The 15,559-nt window shown below is 36.3% G+C and overlaps 1 protein-coding gene across 1 annotated transcript; it reads left to right on the top strand.

Annotated features, from left to right (window-relative positions):
- The first annotated feature begins 1,391 nt into the window (after nt 1–1,391).
- Nucleotides 1,392–15,345, top strand: LOC140159723 (ADP-ribosylhydrolase ARH1-like). The gene is made up of 10 exons (XM_072183207.1): nt 1,392–2,124; nt 3,182–3,369; nt 8,004–8,057; nt 8,634–8,729; nt 9,806–9,881; nt 11,852–12,039; nt 12,335–12,431; nt 13,249–13,422; nt 13,847–14,000; nt 15,234–15,345. Exons 2-10 carry the CDS (start codon nt 3,219–3,221, stop codon nt 15,300–15,302), a joined length of 1,059 nt encoding a protein of 352 aa, XP_072039308.1. The 5' UTR covers nt 1,392–2,124; nt 3,182–3,218; the 3' UTR covers nt 15,303–15,345.
- Nucleotides 15,346–15,559: the final 214 nt, after the last annotated feature.

Raw genomic sequence — 15,559 nt, 5'->3', positions numbered from 1 at the left:
TAAACTTTGGACCATTTACTTTATGAGCTTTCATGTGTGGATACTCTCATGCTTATATCACAAAGTGCACAGTGATTCAGCTTAGCAGCTGTACTATTTCTCTCAGCAGAAAATGTGCAAATTCTTCTTATTTTTTGGCCACTTCACAGCAAAATGGGTTTTTTTTCTAGACAAGTAAAAGAAAAAGTGCTACCTACATTTGTGGTGTCCTGAGAGGCTGAGATGAAGGGTTATCCTCCTTAAACTTGGTGAAGTTTATTTGACACAATGAAGATACTACTCATTTGGCAAAACAGGATTATATTTTTTTAATCCCAAAAAATTAGTTCTGTATTTTTCTGGAATAGGGAGTAGTAGTACTGCTGAGTTGAGTGCTTTGTCTTTATTTACTGTTGAGTGCTTGTAGCAGCGACCAAATAAATTAATTGTTCAAATTTCCAGTCATACTTTCCAGTCATATGTTTGGAATATGAACCAAATTGATTTTATTGAGAGAATTGTGCCTCTCTTCATTCAGATTGTATCAAAATGATTGGTACCCATCAGTGTTGATAAATATACTTCTTCAGAATGTAACATTGGATCATATTGAAATGACCACAATTTATAGGTGTATGACCATTTATAACATTTATCTGCAAACTAGGTGGATCATAATTATGTTGCATTTTGATGTGGCTGTTCATGTCCAAAATCACAATTGCAAGTGTAATAACTTGGGTATTTTAATTATTATCTGTATAAAATAGAAAATAAATGATTATATTATGGACATATATGTTTTACCAGATAATGATGCTACGTGTGTGATTTGCTTGCAGTTGATTTGTATTTGTGTACATACATGGTAACAAACAATGATCACGAATATAAAATTCCCTTTAGCTATTTGGCATATATTCTAGCCATCAATTTTTGAACAATTTTGGACCAACTTCTGGAAACAATAGAACAGATCTAGAGGTTGCAAAGATCATTCAGATACACAAAAATATAAGGTAATATGGATTTAGGAAAAGTATAGTTTGACCTATCTGTGATGTTCCATTTTTGAGTTATCAGCAAAAAGGTCAAGTTTTTACCTTCATGGGTCAAATTTGAACAATTGCTCAGATTTGTATCACAATGGTCTCAAACTGTTCCTCATAACATCATGATTCATAATAGGATAGGTTTTACACATCTAGGGTGCTTCTTTGTAAGGTAACATTGCTAAATGTTATGGTCAATAGGCATAGGAGTTTAATGGTCTTTGGCCTTTTTTTCCAGTGTAACCTTAGGAATCCTATATGTGTGGAATTTATCTTTATTTGAATTGTTATGTGTGATGAACAATTTGAGATAATTTTGAACTAAAAAAATATTCAATATTTATTGCATGTTTAAAGTTGCAATGTACCAACAGCTACCAATAGGAACCCCATCCCATCCTCCTAAATTGTTGAGTGTTTAAAAATATAGTGTATGGCAAAATTGCAGCGGAAAGTCCCATATAATTCCCAAATATAATGGCTGATTGAACAGAAATACTATAGTACACATGACAATCTCAATGTCAGTGCATTGTTCAATTTCCAACAATACTATGAATAGGACATGATGGGGGTTGATACAGTACATGTACCCTATAAGAGTAGTCAGTCATTATTTCTTGTATCTTATGAATGAAGTGCTTTGAACTGTGTAAATCAGATGAGAAAGGTCATTGGTTTGAAGAAGAAGTGGAAACCCCCAAATAATTCCTATATATCTAATGGGTGATTGAACGATTAATTATGAATAGAATATTGCTATACAATTGACTACCTCAATGTCAGGGGCATTGTTCAATTTGTACCAATATAATTAGTAGCAATGCTAGGGATAGGGCATTTTTGAGGTTGATTTACAAATTAGGCCTATACCCTTTTAGAGTAATAATCGTTATTTCCTATACTTTAATGAAGCGTTTTGAACTGCGGAAGTAAGATGAGATCATTGATATTTTAAAAGGAAGTAATAGAATAATGCTAGCAAGACTAGCATTGCTACTGAAGTGATATAACTTCCCACCAGTCATCACAACCACACCAAGCTTTGATAAAGTCAGTGGCTCACTGACAAAACTGTCAGCAAGAAAAACAAGTAAGTTTTCTTCAAATTGGTTTTGACAATAATGATAATGTTGACTTTTATATGAAAATAATGGAAAATATGTAAAGTTTTGGTCAAATTGAAAAAGTTATTAGGGCAGGTGACGGGAAACTAACAATTTCATTACATAGGCCTAACTGTGTGTGGGAAATTTTGTATCGAACAGTAGAAATGTTGTCTGCATTGCTTTGTATAGAGAAAATTGATAAATGGCTAGTTAATTTCAATACAGATTCACTGAACAAAAGAGGAGAAATTCATGTTGCCAGCAGTGTCATAGCCAAAGGGGGGGGCAGCTTCCCCCTGTGAAAAGTCTTGCCCCTTGATATATATCCACCAAAGCAATTATATCCTACTCATTACATTGCGTTATTTTGGTCCACTTTTTGTGACATCTGTCAATAATTGATTATTCAGAAAAAAGTGTAATATGCCATGTATTTACAGTTTATACACACACCCCACCCACCCCAGACATCCCACACTGCAATGTAGTTTGACTAGTAATTCAATAAAACAAATGTAACTCAACTGGACTAAATTCTAAAAATCTAATGAAATTGCCATGACTGGACATATGAAAGAATTGACTTGACCTACATCTTCATGACTATAGACTTGAACGGTTATTACCAGCAAAACAATGTCAATATTGCAGATGAATTTACAATCCACAAACAAACTCCAGGTAGTTGTAATTAATGCAGTAGTTAACAGCAGTATAGCCAAGCAGTATAGCCAAGGGGGCAGTGGGGGGGGGGCAGCTTCCCCCTGTGAGAAGTTGTATCCCCCTTGAGAAGTTGTATCCCCCTTGAGAAGTTGTATCCCCCTTTTTTTCTTATTGCACAATAAGGCTACCAAATTTGGAATGGGAAGGATAGCAATGTGCGCTTTCTGAGTTGGTACTCTTAAAATATATCTAAAATAATGAGCTGTGTGTGTGTGGGGGGGGGTGTTTGTAAAACAGCTGCTTATTTTCACATCATCACTTTGTAAACAAGCTGTGAGCATGCAATTAATGTAATAGTTTCACACATTTATTTTACAGCTAGGTAGGCCTACTTGTACATCACCTAATCCAAGTCATGGATGAACGCTACATTACAGCAATGGTTCTCAGTGGTGTGGGTGATGCAATGGGATTCAAAGGAGGTAGATGGGAGTTCAACCATAATGGAGAGGATATTCATGAGGATCTGAAGCAGCTAGGAGGGATCCAGAAGCTTCATGTTAAATGTGAGTAACTACTACTGATTCCAGAAACATAGGCCTACTCACTATTCATGCTATTTGTTTTTAGATTTAAAAAATATCATATTTTTCTAAATTAGATGCACCCAATCCTTTAGTTGGAACTAAATGGCAATATAAACAAAGTTTTGATATTTCCATTTGGGGGAAATTTTGGCTTCTTTTCATGATATCATGTGTTACCATCACCGAGCAAATTCTTACAGTTCCAAATAAAACATTGACCAACTTAATGTGAAAAAACCAACCCTACACTGATCTTCTTGAAAAGGGGACCTTTAATAATGTTTTCTCTTGTTCATTAAGGGTTCAGCCTATAGGAATAAAGACCAATCGAACATATTCTTGTTTATGCCATAATATTGTAGTCTTTCAACCCTTTCATAACTTCAGCTGTGTAACTTACGAAAATTCCCGCTAAAAAGTGGTTCTTTTAATTTTTGAAAATCTGGATTTTTCGTACTGATCATACTATAATGATCACCAGACAATAATGTTCTAATCACACTATAGACTGCGTTGACATGAGACGTCAATTGCTAGGCAATTTCGGTCATATGCCCACGGATATGTTATGTTCAGTACGGTGTACCATGAGGAACATGCTAACTTAAAATAATTTTTGCAAACTTTCATAATTTTTACAAACTCAAATGATTTTTTACAAACTCGAATAATTATTACAAACTTTAATTTTTGTTGTTGCAAACTTTAATATAATTTATTGTGCATGTAGAGGCCCATTTATTGTCGGATTTCTGTATTTAGATCACGCAGGGGACGCACCATTAGATTCTCAGGGTGCATGGGAGTTTGGGTCAGGCAGAATTTTTTTTGTATTTTTTATCGCCTCCAAAGGGAGGATTTATTTTCACCGCCTTTTTTATTTATTTATTTATTTTTCAATTATAATGTATACCTTTATACAAAGTTGGGTGGGAGAAATTTGTTTTACTCACCAGTGAGGCAACAAAAATTTCCATCTCACTAGTGGGCGAAGTTGTTTTTTCGTCTCACTAGTGGGCTAAGTTTTTTTTCAAATATCTCCCATGCCCTTTTGAAAATCAAATGGTGCGCCTCTTAACGCGGCTGTGTACTCTAGACATTGTTTCTTTTCATAAAATTGAGTGTTTTTTATGTTTGCACTTTGTTATGTTTTTTATAAATAAAAGGAATGAAAATCCAGATTTGTAAACTCCAACTGCAATATTTTAAGGATTTTATTTCACTATTCCACTCGTGTTTGAAATTGAAAAGGAAAGAAAATCTTTGTTGAACCAGCAGGGTACACGCGCGCCAACAACGCATCGCGTATGCGTATCGCGCAATTTGTTAACGCACAAATACGCTACGCATCCGCGACGCTTATCTGCATGCGCCGCGCATCTTATGGAAACACCACGGAAGCACTGATTTCACAAAAACCTAGTGGTCAAATGGCTCCGCTTTTAGCTGATAAAATGTGGGTTTTTTCAAGTTCTTTCCCCGATTTAAATATCAAGTTATGAATGGATTTCGCTCAAGGGGCTGTGGATTTACCCGATGTTCACGTAATATAAGGTACACAAACGAAAACTGCCCTATTCCCCTGTGAAATTCGATGAAAGTGCAAAATGTGACCACTTTAAACTTCAACGGCCATTATTTCAATGTTCATTTTCTCGGTAAAATGACGATTTAGGTACACGATAACTCAATAAATACAGCATCTATAGGTAAGCCAATATGATCATCGTAAAAAGCACGATTGACTCAAGAAACGGTTTTCTCATTTTTTTTTATATTTTGGTCTATTTCCGATTTTAGGCATCATTTTGTGCAAATAGGCGTTTGTGAATTTTAAAAAGTTCAATTTGATGTCTTATATGGTCAATATCTCAAAATATAAGGCCAATTGATATAAAAAAATATAAAAAAACCGCTTTTGGAATGGAGCCTCAAGTTGAGCTATAAACAAAATAAAATATTTTGGAAAGAGTGTTTTTTTTTTTTTTGTTCGTAACAAATATTGCCAAAAACTCACTTTTTTGTGATTTTCTTCAGAATTGTTGTTTTTACCCCAAATCTGTATTTATATTAAGATTTATTGATGTCTTGCCTTCATACAAATGTATACTTTTATATGTCTTGTGCGAATAATTACAAAGTTATTGCACTTTTACTACATGCATGTCTGAGAGTACACAGCCTCCTTAACAACAATTGGGCGCTATTAATACACATTAATGTTTTTAAGCAAATAAAATTCCAAAATATGGTACGTTTTCTGCCTTTGCTTGCCACGTGGTAAGCCTATGTTGAGGTTACGATTATATGTAAAAAAAATTCAAGATGGATACCAACAAGTCGTGTGGCGAGCGGTCTAAGACCCTTCTTTTTTAAAAAATCATATCGCATCGCCAAGATAGACTCAATCTCGATAGCCTGAGTCTCGCTGGGAGTCTTGCTCTCTCGTGAAAGTCGAAAGTTTGCAAAAAAATATTTCAAGTTTGTATGAAAAAAAAATATTTGAGTTTGTGAAAAATTATTTTAAGTTTGCATGTCCCTCATGGTACACCGTAGTTCAGGGACTGTGCTTTTAAAAACCCGCCAGATCGCAATCAGGCCATTGACCTGTGTAGTGGTCATACGTTGCTCGCTCAACCATAACATCATGACTGTCCCTAATAGCTACTCATTAATAATGCGTTGCGCCAGGTCATGGACTCTATTCAATAATTTTAATCCTTTCTTTAAGGTCAATAGATGAAAGGGAGACCTTGAAAAACAGATGCCTGTTTCTAGATAATATTTTATCATCCAAGCTGGTGATCTAAGATATTTCTAGGAGGCGACACTTATTAATTCATACCACTCACATCTTTCTTCATCCAATGGACTTTGGGGAACTGCTGAGATAATAAGTGGATGTTACAATCTAATCGGCTACAATCGGCATAGTTGATGATATCTGATTCTGATAATTCACTAGTAGCAGCGAAATTACAGCGCTTTGTATCCTCTGGTGCACTATATAAATCTTATATGGATTCATGTTATTTATTTATTTTATAAATATTTCTTGTAAACACAATCTAATGTGGTGCTCACTACATGTAGAAGGCCTGGTCTGCAAATGTTCAGTGCATAAATCTAGTAAAGATAAAGCTTCATATGTTTAGTGTAATCAAATGAAATACCAAAGCTGGATATTATACAATCGTGATGCATTCCTTCTTGTTATGGACGACAAGTATTAACTTTGATATTATTATGGCAATATCCATTCCCTTCTCAATTGATTATGCTTTCTTTTCGAAAAATAAACCATGAGGCCTAGAGGCCATGATATAAACCTATATTCGGTATGCGGAAACCTTCCACGGTTAGGGCGGCGCTTGCACTCGCATATTAAGCTAAACTGCCGCCTCCTTCATTTGCCAACCTTTATCGAGGGGCGTGTTTGAGGTTTTATAGTCATACATGTAGGCCTACCATTGTTCGGCTTGATGGGGGAGTCAATGTAGACGCGTTGAAGCAGCTGTTTCGCTCACGCATCTATGTGGCGATTAAGCGTGTGCATGTGTACACCAGCGCTTTGGCGAACGCTAGTAATTATTTGGCTGTGCCCAATTAAATGCTCACTGTACTGACATCACTACCACATCAGGATGAAAAATCGCATATCGCAAACCAGCCAAATTTGTCATAGGTTTGAATTGTAATAGGAAAATCGTGAATATATGGTCTCAAACTCTGAAACATCTGAGCAGAAACGTGTCCTTTTTACTAGTTTAAAGTGAGTCTGTAGCTGTCGCCATCTTTGGAATATAATACAACATTCTCTGGCCAAACATCGGGTTAAATGTAAGTAAATAGTTCAAATCGTCTAAATTCAATAATATCAAACAGTCACGGACATTAAGTCAAGGCTACATGAGAAGTTTGGGGTAGGTCACGCATTTCCTTGGTATAAAAAACAGCCAAAAGGATGTCTAAAATTCCCTCTTTTTATCACAACGCGATTTATTACGAAACAGCATTTTCATAGGGCATACGCTGGTTCTTTCAATTCTAGTTTAAAATCTGTTCGTCACATGCAGTCTGATTTGGTATCTATGTTTTCATCAAAGTCTTGGGAACTAATGTGGACAGTAGTTTCGTTTAAAAAACGGATACTGTTTAAAATATCAGTATTTACGCGAGCGACATTTTGAGTGTGTAAATTGCATTGAAAATTGTCGGCTAAAGAATGCATAAATTAAAATCGCGAACAGTAATAGCAACAATAACTATCTACATTCCAAGCGGAAACGCTTTTCATAAGCATACCACCTATTTTTGGACAATCGCTGCAACCGAAATATGAAATTCCAGGCCATCTGTAAAAAAGAGCGTGAGCATATTTTACTATGAACTTGGGACATCAAAACACATGTTTTAATTGGTGTCAGACCTATTTTAATGATACGATAATTATGCCCCAATAATGGCTTTCATTTGAACTATTATTTGTTAAACTGCTATTTTTACTTTTTGAGAAATTAATGAATTTATCGAAAAACTCGACGGAGAGTGTCACATTAACAGCTACAGGCCTTAATACAGGTAATGATAATAATATTTGTTTTCCTTTTTAGTAATGGATTGGCCAGTGAGTGATGACACAGTGCTGCACATAGCAACAGCCAAAGGTGAGTTTATTGGAAGATTTCTAAAGCAAATTTTGATGTGGGATTTATTTTCCTGATTGAAAAATGAAATGCAAGAATGTTTAGTCTTTGTAGGTGTACATTTTGTACTACTAGGCTAGGGAATCCTACTTTTCAGACTTGGGAGATCAGAGTAGGGCCTAAATTGTCAAAATATTATTGATCTGGGAATTCCAATGTATGTTCATGTCTGCCTTCTTGATGGGAATTGGGGCATATGGAAACCTTTTGAGTGAAAAGGACCATATTTAAATTGACCTGAACGCACAAGTCTGCCATAGCCCAATATTTTTTTTCAAAGCGTGGGCATGTCTTTACTATAAAGATACCTGGTCCTCAAGATAAAATCATGTATGCCCATATAAATAATACTAATATTACAATAATATTTTGAAAAAGTTGAACCTGCGTTTCACAACTAAGTTTACTACAGGAGCTGCATATTATCTGTACCAAAGGGATGTGGATTAATTATTGCGGTAGGAAATTCTCTTTCCAAAATCAAAATTTCATGCTGCAAATATTCTTTATGTTCAGTCATTGTCTTTTCTTTCGTAGCTTTATGTACCAATAAACCAATCGGTGATACATTATATATGGAGTTCGCGCACAAATACAGGGAAGGATCGCTGGATATGGATGGCAGATCTCCAGGTAAATATAGGGATTAAATTATGTCATTTGATAAACCTTCATATTTTCTCCTTTACTATCTTTATCTGTGTTATAGCACATGAAATGGCCAGGCACATTAACCCACCAGCCTCAAGTTATATTGGGAGAGAGGGGTGGTCACATTTAGTTAGGGCTCAGAAACATAGATATTTTGTGATTGGAATATGCTTGCAAGATTTTCATCAAATTGGTGTCAATCTATGCATACAAAAAATCTAACATTTTGCATGCATTTGTTTGCACTAATCTTTTTTTAAATTTCATACTGAAAGAGATCACCTTCCTTGCGGTCAAGAGATGTTGAACAAGATACCTATGTAAAAAGGATCATTCTGACCATATTTGCCTGTTTAATACACACATAGTTTTTAACACATCGTCTCTCTCATCTGTGCAGCTCTTTGTCAACTTCTCTGATAGACCTGGTCAGTAGTTCAAACAATTTTTAATAACAAAATATAGTTATGTGGACCGTACCTATTATTCTGGAATTAGTAGTAGACTTGACTTGGCTTGACACACCATCATTCTGCCATTGTTTTGTTCATGATCATTGTAAGAAAAATATATTTCAGGCCTATTTTTTCAGGCATTGCAAGCAAAATATGAGCTTATACTGATACTAAAATCTTTGAAGGGATATAGTGGGGGATGGGGATGTCAATCTGATCACAAGTCACCCACATGTAACAAGTAGACAGGGGGAGGGGTAGAAATCTAAGAACCAGGACTTGCTATATCCAAAGTTGATGTTTTGTGTTTTAAATTTCATTCTTTCTGGAACAAAAATCAGTAATCCCAGCAACAAAAATCAGTAATCCCAGCAAATAACAACAATTCTCCTATTCTCTTTGATATAATTATTTAACATAAGCTCTGGTACGTACCATGCATGGCCAACCAAGACCAAGCTCTTGATTAAATGGTGAATCAAATCCAAATATCCTTGAAGTGACGAATCAATCTACTTCTGGCTCTTATCCTTCAAAATATGCGGGTCTTTACTCTTTAGATGAAAATAATTTTTGTTAAACTATATTTTCATATCATTATAGGAACAACAACAATGCCAAATATTGGCAGGTTTAAGCTGAGTGATCCAAAAGGATACATGGTACCCTTTAATGCCAGGTATGTTCACATGATGCCCAAAAGCCATAACTGATCTAAAGCAAAGACTGATATATCTGACTTGTGAAAGTGGATCCCTATGTTTCTGTTCAATATTTGCACTAATCTGAAAGATTATGTTGAGATCAAGTTAAGTCAAAATCCATTGAAAAATGAACCTTGTATATGGACAGCCTGTGCAGCTCAGTTAGTAGAGTATTGGACTTGTCTTCTGAAGGTCTGGGGTTCAAATCCTGGCACATTCAGGTACCAGGAGTGTACCGGGGCTCCAAGCCACAGGGGCAAAATTTCCTAATTGTCCCGCTGATCCACTACTAAACAGACTTTACCAGGACAAATGTGTAGAGAAATTTGCAATTTTAACACTAAATGGGTTTAAATTAGAACAATAAAAGGCCAAAACCATACCAAAGGGAGATGCACATTATAACTTACTTTTGGTCAATATGTTTAAATTGTTCTATAGTTTTACATAGCTTATTCCTCTCCTTGTATACCAAACAATTACATTGGGTTTTAGTTGCAAAATGCGGACATATTTCAGTCAACTTAAAAGCTCTTAAATTTGCATGTATTTCCATAATCAAAAAGTAAAAAAGGAAACATAAGTCACATATCATGCATTTATAACTGTACAACAATATAATGATCTTGTTCCACAGAGGCATGGGCGGCGCCACAGGGGGGGCAATTGCCCCCCCCCAAAAATATAAAAAAAAAGGTAAAAGGAAGGAAAAAGAAAGAGAGAAGGAGAGAAAAAGGGAGGGAGAAAAAGAGAGGAGGAGAAGAAGAAAAGGAGCCATTCCCTCCCTGGCAGCTCCTGGCCATGGTTAGAAGGAGGAAACTCCCCTTCGGACATCTTGACCCTTGTGGAATGCTGACCTACATCACGCACCAACACAGTTTTAAAGTTGTTGGTTCTTATATTTTTGGCCCATTTTGGCAAATTTCCCCCATAAGTCACATGGCCTCTCTTGCCTTCTCCGAACTACTTTGGAAAAATCCTGTGCAAACGTTGCTATCCTGGCGCGGCAACTCATGCAAGTCTGATGTGGCATGCAACAATTAATATGATTTTGAAAAAGTCACGGACCTGTTTTGGACCTTTTCCTAAAATTTTGACCAAGAAAGCATAACAAACCTAATTTTTTAAGCTCGCTACGCTCATGAATGGGCAAATTTTGTCCTTTTCTGACTGGAAAAGCATTAAAAAACTGGGTTTTTTAAGCTGCACACGCCCGCTCACAAAGTGGACCTTTTGGCTTTTAGTGATCATAGGGGCGACTACCTCCCACCCACGCTCCTGATTACGGCTTTCAAGTTGAAATATTTTCAACCTCAAGACACCCCCTATTCATATTATTTTATCGTGCCAATTTATAAAAAAAAACCCGGCATATCATATAGCCTACAATGCAACTGACTTAACATACACCGCGTTGCAACCAGAGGCGAGATCCGACCGGGGTGTGCGGTATAAATCCCCCAATATTTTGATAGGGTAGATGGTCCATAAAATCATCCCCCAATGTTGACGCCTGTATGTGGGTTTCTGACCAAAGTAACCTCATATTTGGCCATTTTAGCCTAAAAGTGCCAATTTTTTTTTGCGCTTGTGCGACTTTTATTTGTACCATGAAATTATTTTGTTGCCAAAAGGTGCTGGATTTACTAATTGAGTAGGTCCATGCCTAAAACCAGCGGGCTGAAAGTCGGGCCCGTGAATGAAATCCATAAAAATATCCGGTTGGAAAATAAATAAATAACCCTAAAAGGGTGAAAATGGTGCATCAAATGGCTTCATTTGTGCTTTCATTTTGAAAATTTTCTAAATTCTGAGGGGGCACGTCCCCCTCTGATTTTTCTGCGTCGCAAGAAGCGCTGACGGGAGAGCGCTTGTCGCGCCGCATAACAAATTCAACAAAATTTTGCCCCCCCTATCAAAATACCCTGGCGCCGCCCCTGCACAGAGGTGTTGGTTGTGGAGCTGCAATGAGAGCCATGTGTATAGGCCTACGCTATCCTAAACCAGAGCAGCTGAAAGATCTCATGACAGTAGCTGTAGAGAGTGGTAGAATGACACATAACTGTCCCACTGGGTACCTTGGAAGTTTAGCTTCAGCACTATTTACTTCATATGCAGTGCAAGATAAACCTAGTAAGTGTTAAATTGAATTTATAAAAGTCACTCCTTAAAAAAAGAGATTCCTACATGGTCACCAATTTTCATCCCCATATCAGTAAAACAAAGAAGCGCTTCTTTGTTTTACTGATATGGGGATGAGACTTATATCAAATGAAAGGGCTTAAAACCTGGTGGTCACTAAGGTTTGGTGCCCTATTTAGCAGGGGAATCACTCGCAGCTCAGGCATAGACATTTGTATTTGCACAAACAAAGATGTGCCATCTAGTTGATATTTCTTTTGCTGGGTTTTTTTTTGCCCTTTAATAGTCAGAGAATGGGGTGTTGGCCTGATGGACACTCTACCAAAAGCACTGAACTATATTAAAGAGGCAGGGAGAGAAGTAGCTGAGAACAAACTGAACTGGTGAGTGCATGGTTTACCTTCTTATTTTTAACAAAAATAAAACAAAAAATCAAAAGCAACACACAGGGAAAATGATGATATAAGCCACAAATGCTGTGGTCCATGCATGCTTACTTGCTTGAGAAGTCAAGTGATATCTTCAAATTACAATGGCTTTCCTCAGCTTTCTGTCATATTATTGTTGTTCCATGGTGTGTGCCATCAGGCTTGACCCGGGGGTACTCAGTACAAATGACCATACGGGACGTGCATAAAACATGGGTAGCATTTTCAGCCTTCTGGTATATCAATGGCCCCTGTTTCAAAGCCTAATTTGGTATATGAATGGGTCCTTTTTCAAAATTTTCTCAATTTTTTCGAAAACAGCCCAATTTTTCCTTAATCTAGCCAAAATTTTAAAATTTTCCCAAAATTTTGGGAAAATTTGTAAAAACTAAGACAATTTTGGGTAAATTCGGCCGAAAAATTTGACTTTTGGTATATCAATGGGTCCAAATTTCTTGAAAAATTGGTATATTTATGGGTCTACTTCCAAAATCTCAGCGGCATGTCCCTACCAAAACCAAACTTGAGTACCCCCCCCCCCCCCGGGGGCTTGACTTGAGAACATAATTTGTTTGAATGCCATGGCAGCTTGAATCACAAACTGTTACATTAATATATAGCAATGGAAGAGCCTTCCTTACATTCCAGTCACCGGCCTCTCAGATGCTTCATTTTGTAATGTATATAGGCATTTGTTTATTGGTGACATACACATGAACATATAACTATAAGTAATAATTTCAAGTAAAACTTGTGTTTTTGTATCCTCAAGGTCATATTTTACAGAGCAGTGGACTGCATATTTACAGAATAGAGGCCTAACAGATGGTCAGTCTGACCCAACATTTCCTGAGCCATATGGCATCAAAGAAAGAGATGCTTTCTACAAGTCTGTTAGTTTTAGTGGATGGGGTGGGGCAAGTGGACATGATGCACCAATGATTGCGTAAGTATCTAAGCCTTCCCTAGATTATTACAACTGAGTTGTAAGTGTTATTGTGTATGTGCTAACATGCCAATTATCATATCAATTATGAAACTACTTCAAAGAAGTTCTAAATGAAAGGTACTATTTTTGTGCTAACATTTAATGAATTTAAAGGTTTTGCAGGATCATAACAAAATGCATACCCATTTCAGCTGTTGGTATCCATACCTGCTTACAACCTTCCATGCTTAAAATACTGAAAAGGGGAAAAGGCTAAACTTTGGTAAGCAGTTGTACAAAAAAGTCTCAAAATCAAAACAAAAGGCCAACAGCTGTGCTTAACATTTTGACTTAACCATTCTACTCTATAATGATGATGTATGTACCTATCAGTAAATATAATGTTGGTTTGTTTTTTTCTGTTTTATTAATTGACATCAAGTTATGATGCCTTCCTTGGAGCCAGTGATTCATGGGAAGAGTTATGTCATCGGGGCATGATACACGGTGGTGACAATGACTCTACAGGTGTGATGGCTGGATGCTGGTATGGTGTAATGCATGGATTCCAAGGAGTACCCAAAATCAATTACAAGGTAAAAATAGAGCGGTTACCGCACCATAGCTGAACCATGGGGCTTTGGCAGTATATTGTGGTACATGTAATTATATCACCCATTTATGACCCCTTTATTGACCCCTGAATGCCCTTAAATGAATTTTTAACATGTTTAGAATGTCATAAGGATCATTGCATATACATTTCAGCTCAATTGGAGCATTTTTGGTTAAAATTACCTTTTCTTGACCCCTGTGACCCCTTGGATGACCTCTGATGTTAGGAAATATTTTTATTATATTCTTTACTCCTTCCTCTTTCATTTGACATCACTCGGGTGTTCATACCTTCGTGGCATTTAAAGATATGTCCATTTCAGACCAAAAGGTTAGTCAGTCTGTAAGTAAGTAAGATACACTAATGTAGACTGATACCATTTCATGGTTCAACTAAAAGGTTTTAGGAATAACATGAAGGATGTTCAAGTTTGGAACCAATTCAGTTTCATTGATCAGTTGTCTTTTTCAGTATTAATGCAGGAAGAAACATCTTCCTTTATTTGTTACCGCCTATTTAATTTCTTTTGTGCAATAACTACAACCATGAAAAAACAAGAGAAAAAGTAATGAAGACAAAAGTGAAAACAAATTGTGTGCTTGTGTTCAAATTTTGTTGTGTGCGATATTTTGATGGTTAGCCACACTTGACACCCCTGTCATCTTGTGCTCATAAGTTAAGTTACTTTTAAGATACGGAGTTGAAACTTGGCAGACAATTACAAGAAGAATTAATAATATCTAAACTGACATTGTTTAGTTGTACCGTCACAATTTTGTTTATAAAAAATGATTGGAAATGCTTTCAGAGATTATCTCACCATTGTTTTAATTGACATTTTGTAATTTAATGCACACATTTTATAATTGAAAGGACAAGGTACTTATTAGTGAACTACAACCTGAATCAAAATGATTGGAACCATCAGTTTTCATTGATAATGGATGAGTCTGACATATCGAAATTCAACATAAGATCCAAATTATATGTAGATTAATTGCATAAGTTATAAACTATACATTCTGGACACTATCCAATGTTTTAATGAAAAACAAAATGCTTGTTTTTAATTTATGGGCATTTTGTGGAAACAGGCTTACACGCAAGTGTATGGAGAGAGTGGTCATTGAGGATGCTATTACCTAAGTTTTCATTCAGCTTTCAATTATGGACATTTATTATCATTTAAATTATTTTCCTTAATTTATTCCAGGATTTGGAGTATAGAGATGTACTTACAGACCTTGGCAAGGAGCTATACAAGCTAACACAAAAAGATTAGACGGTAACAGTCTGGACGCTGCTGTTTGTGTGTCACAAAGTATTGTAACGGGACCGAGCTTGCCCCTAATATTTTTGTAAACGACTGATGGAGAAGACTAGCCTTCTAAATATGAGTGGTAGCGTAGTATCAAAGACTAGAATCCTTCCCAAGATATGTGGAATCAGTGATGCAAGAAAGGAGTAGGCTAACAGGTAAAAATGAGACTTGACAATTCTGTTTTATATTTGCTTCTTTTGTTATATCTTGTATTGTTA

This window comes from Amphiura filiformis, chromosome 1 (genome assembly GCF_039555335.1).
Source record: "Amphiura filiformis chromosome 1, Afil_fr2py, whole genome shotgun sequence".
NCBI lineage: Eukaryota > Metazoa > Echinodermata > Ophiuroidea > Amphilepidida > Amphiuridae > Amphiura > Amphiura filiformis.
This window is presented reverse-complemented; position numbering and strand designations above follow the sequence as displayed.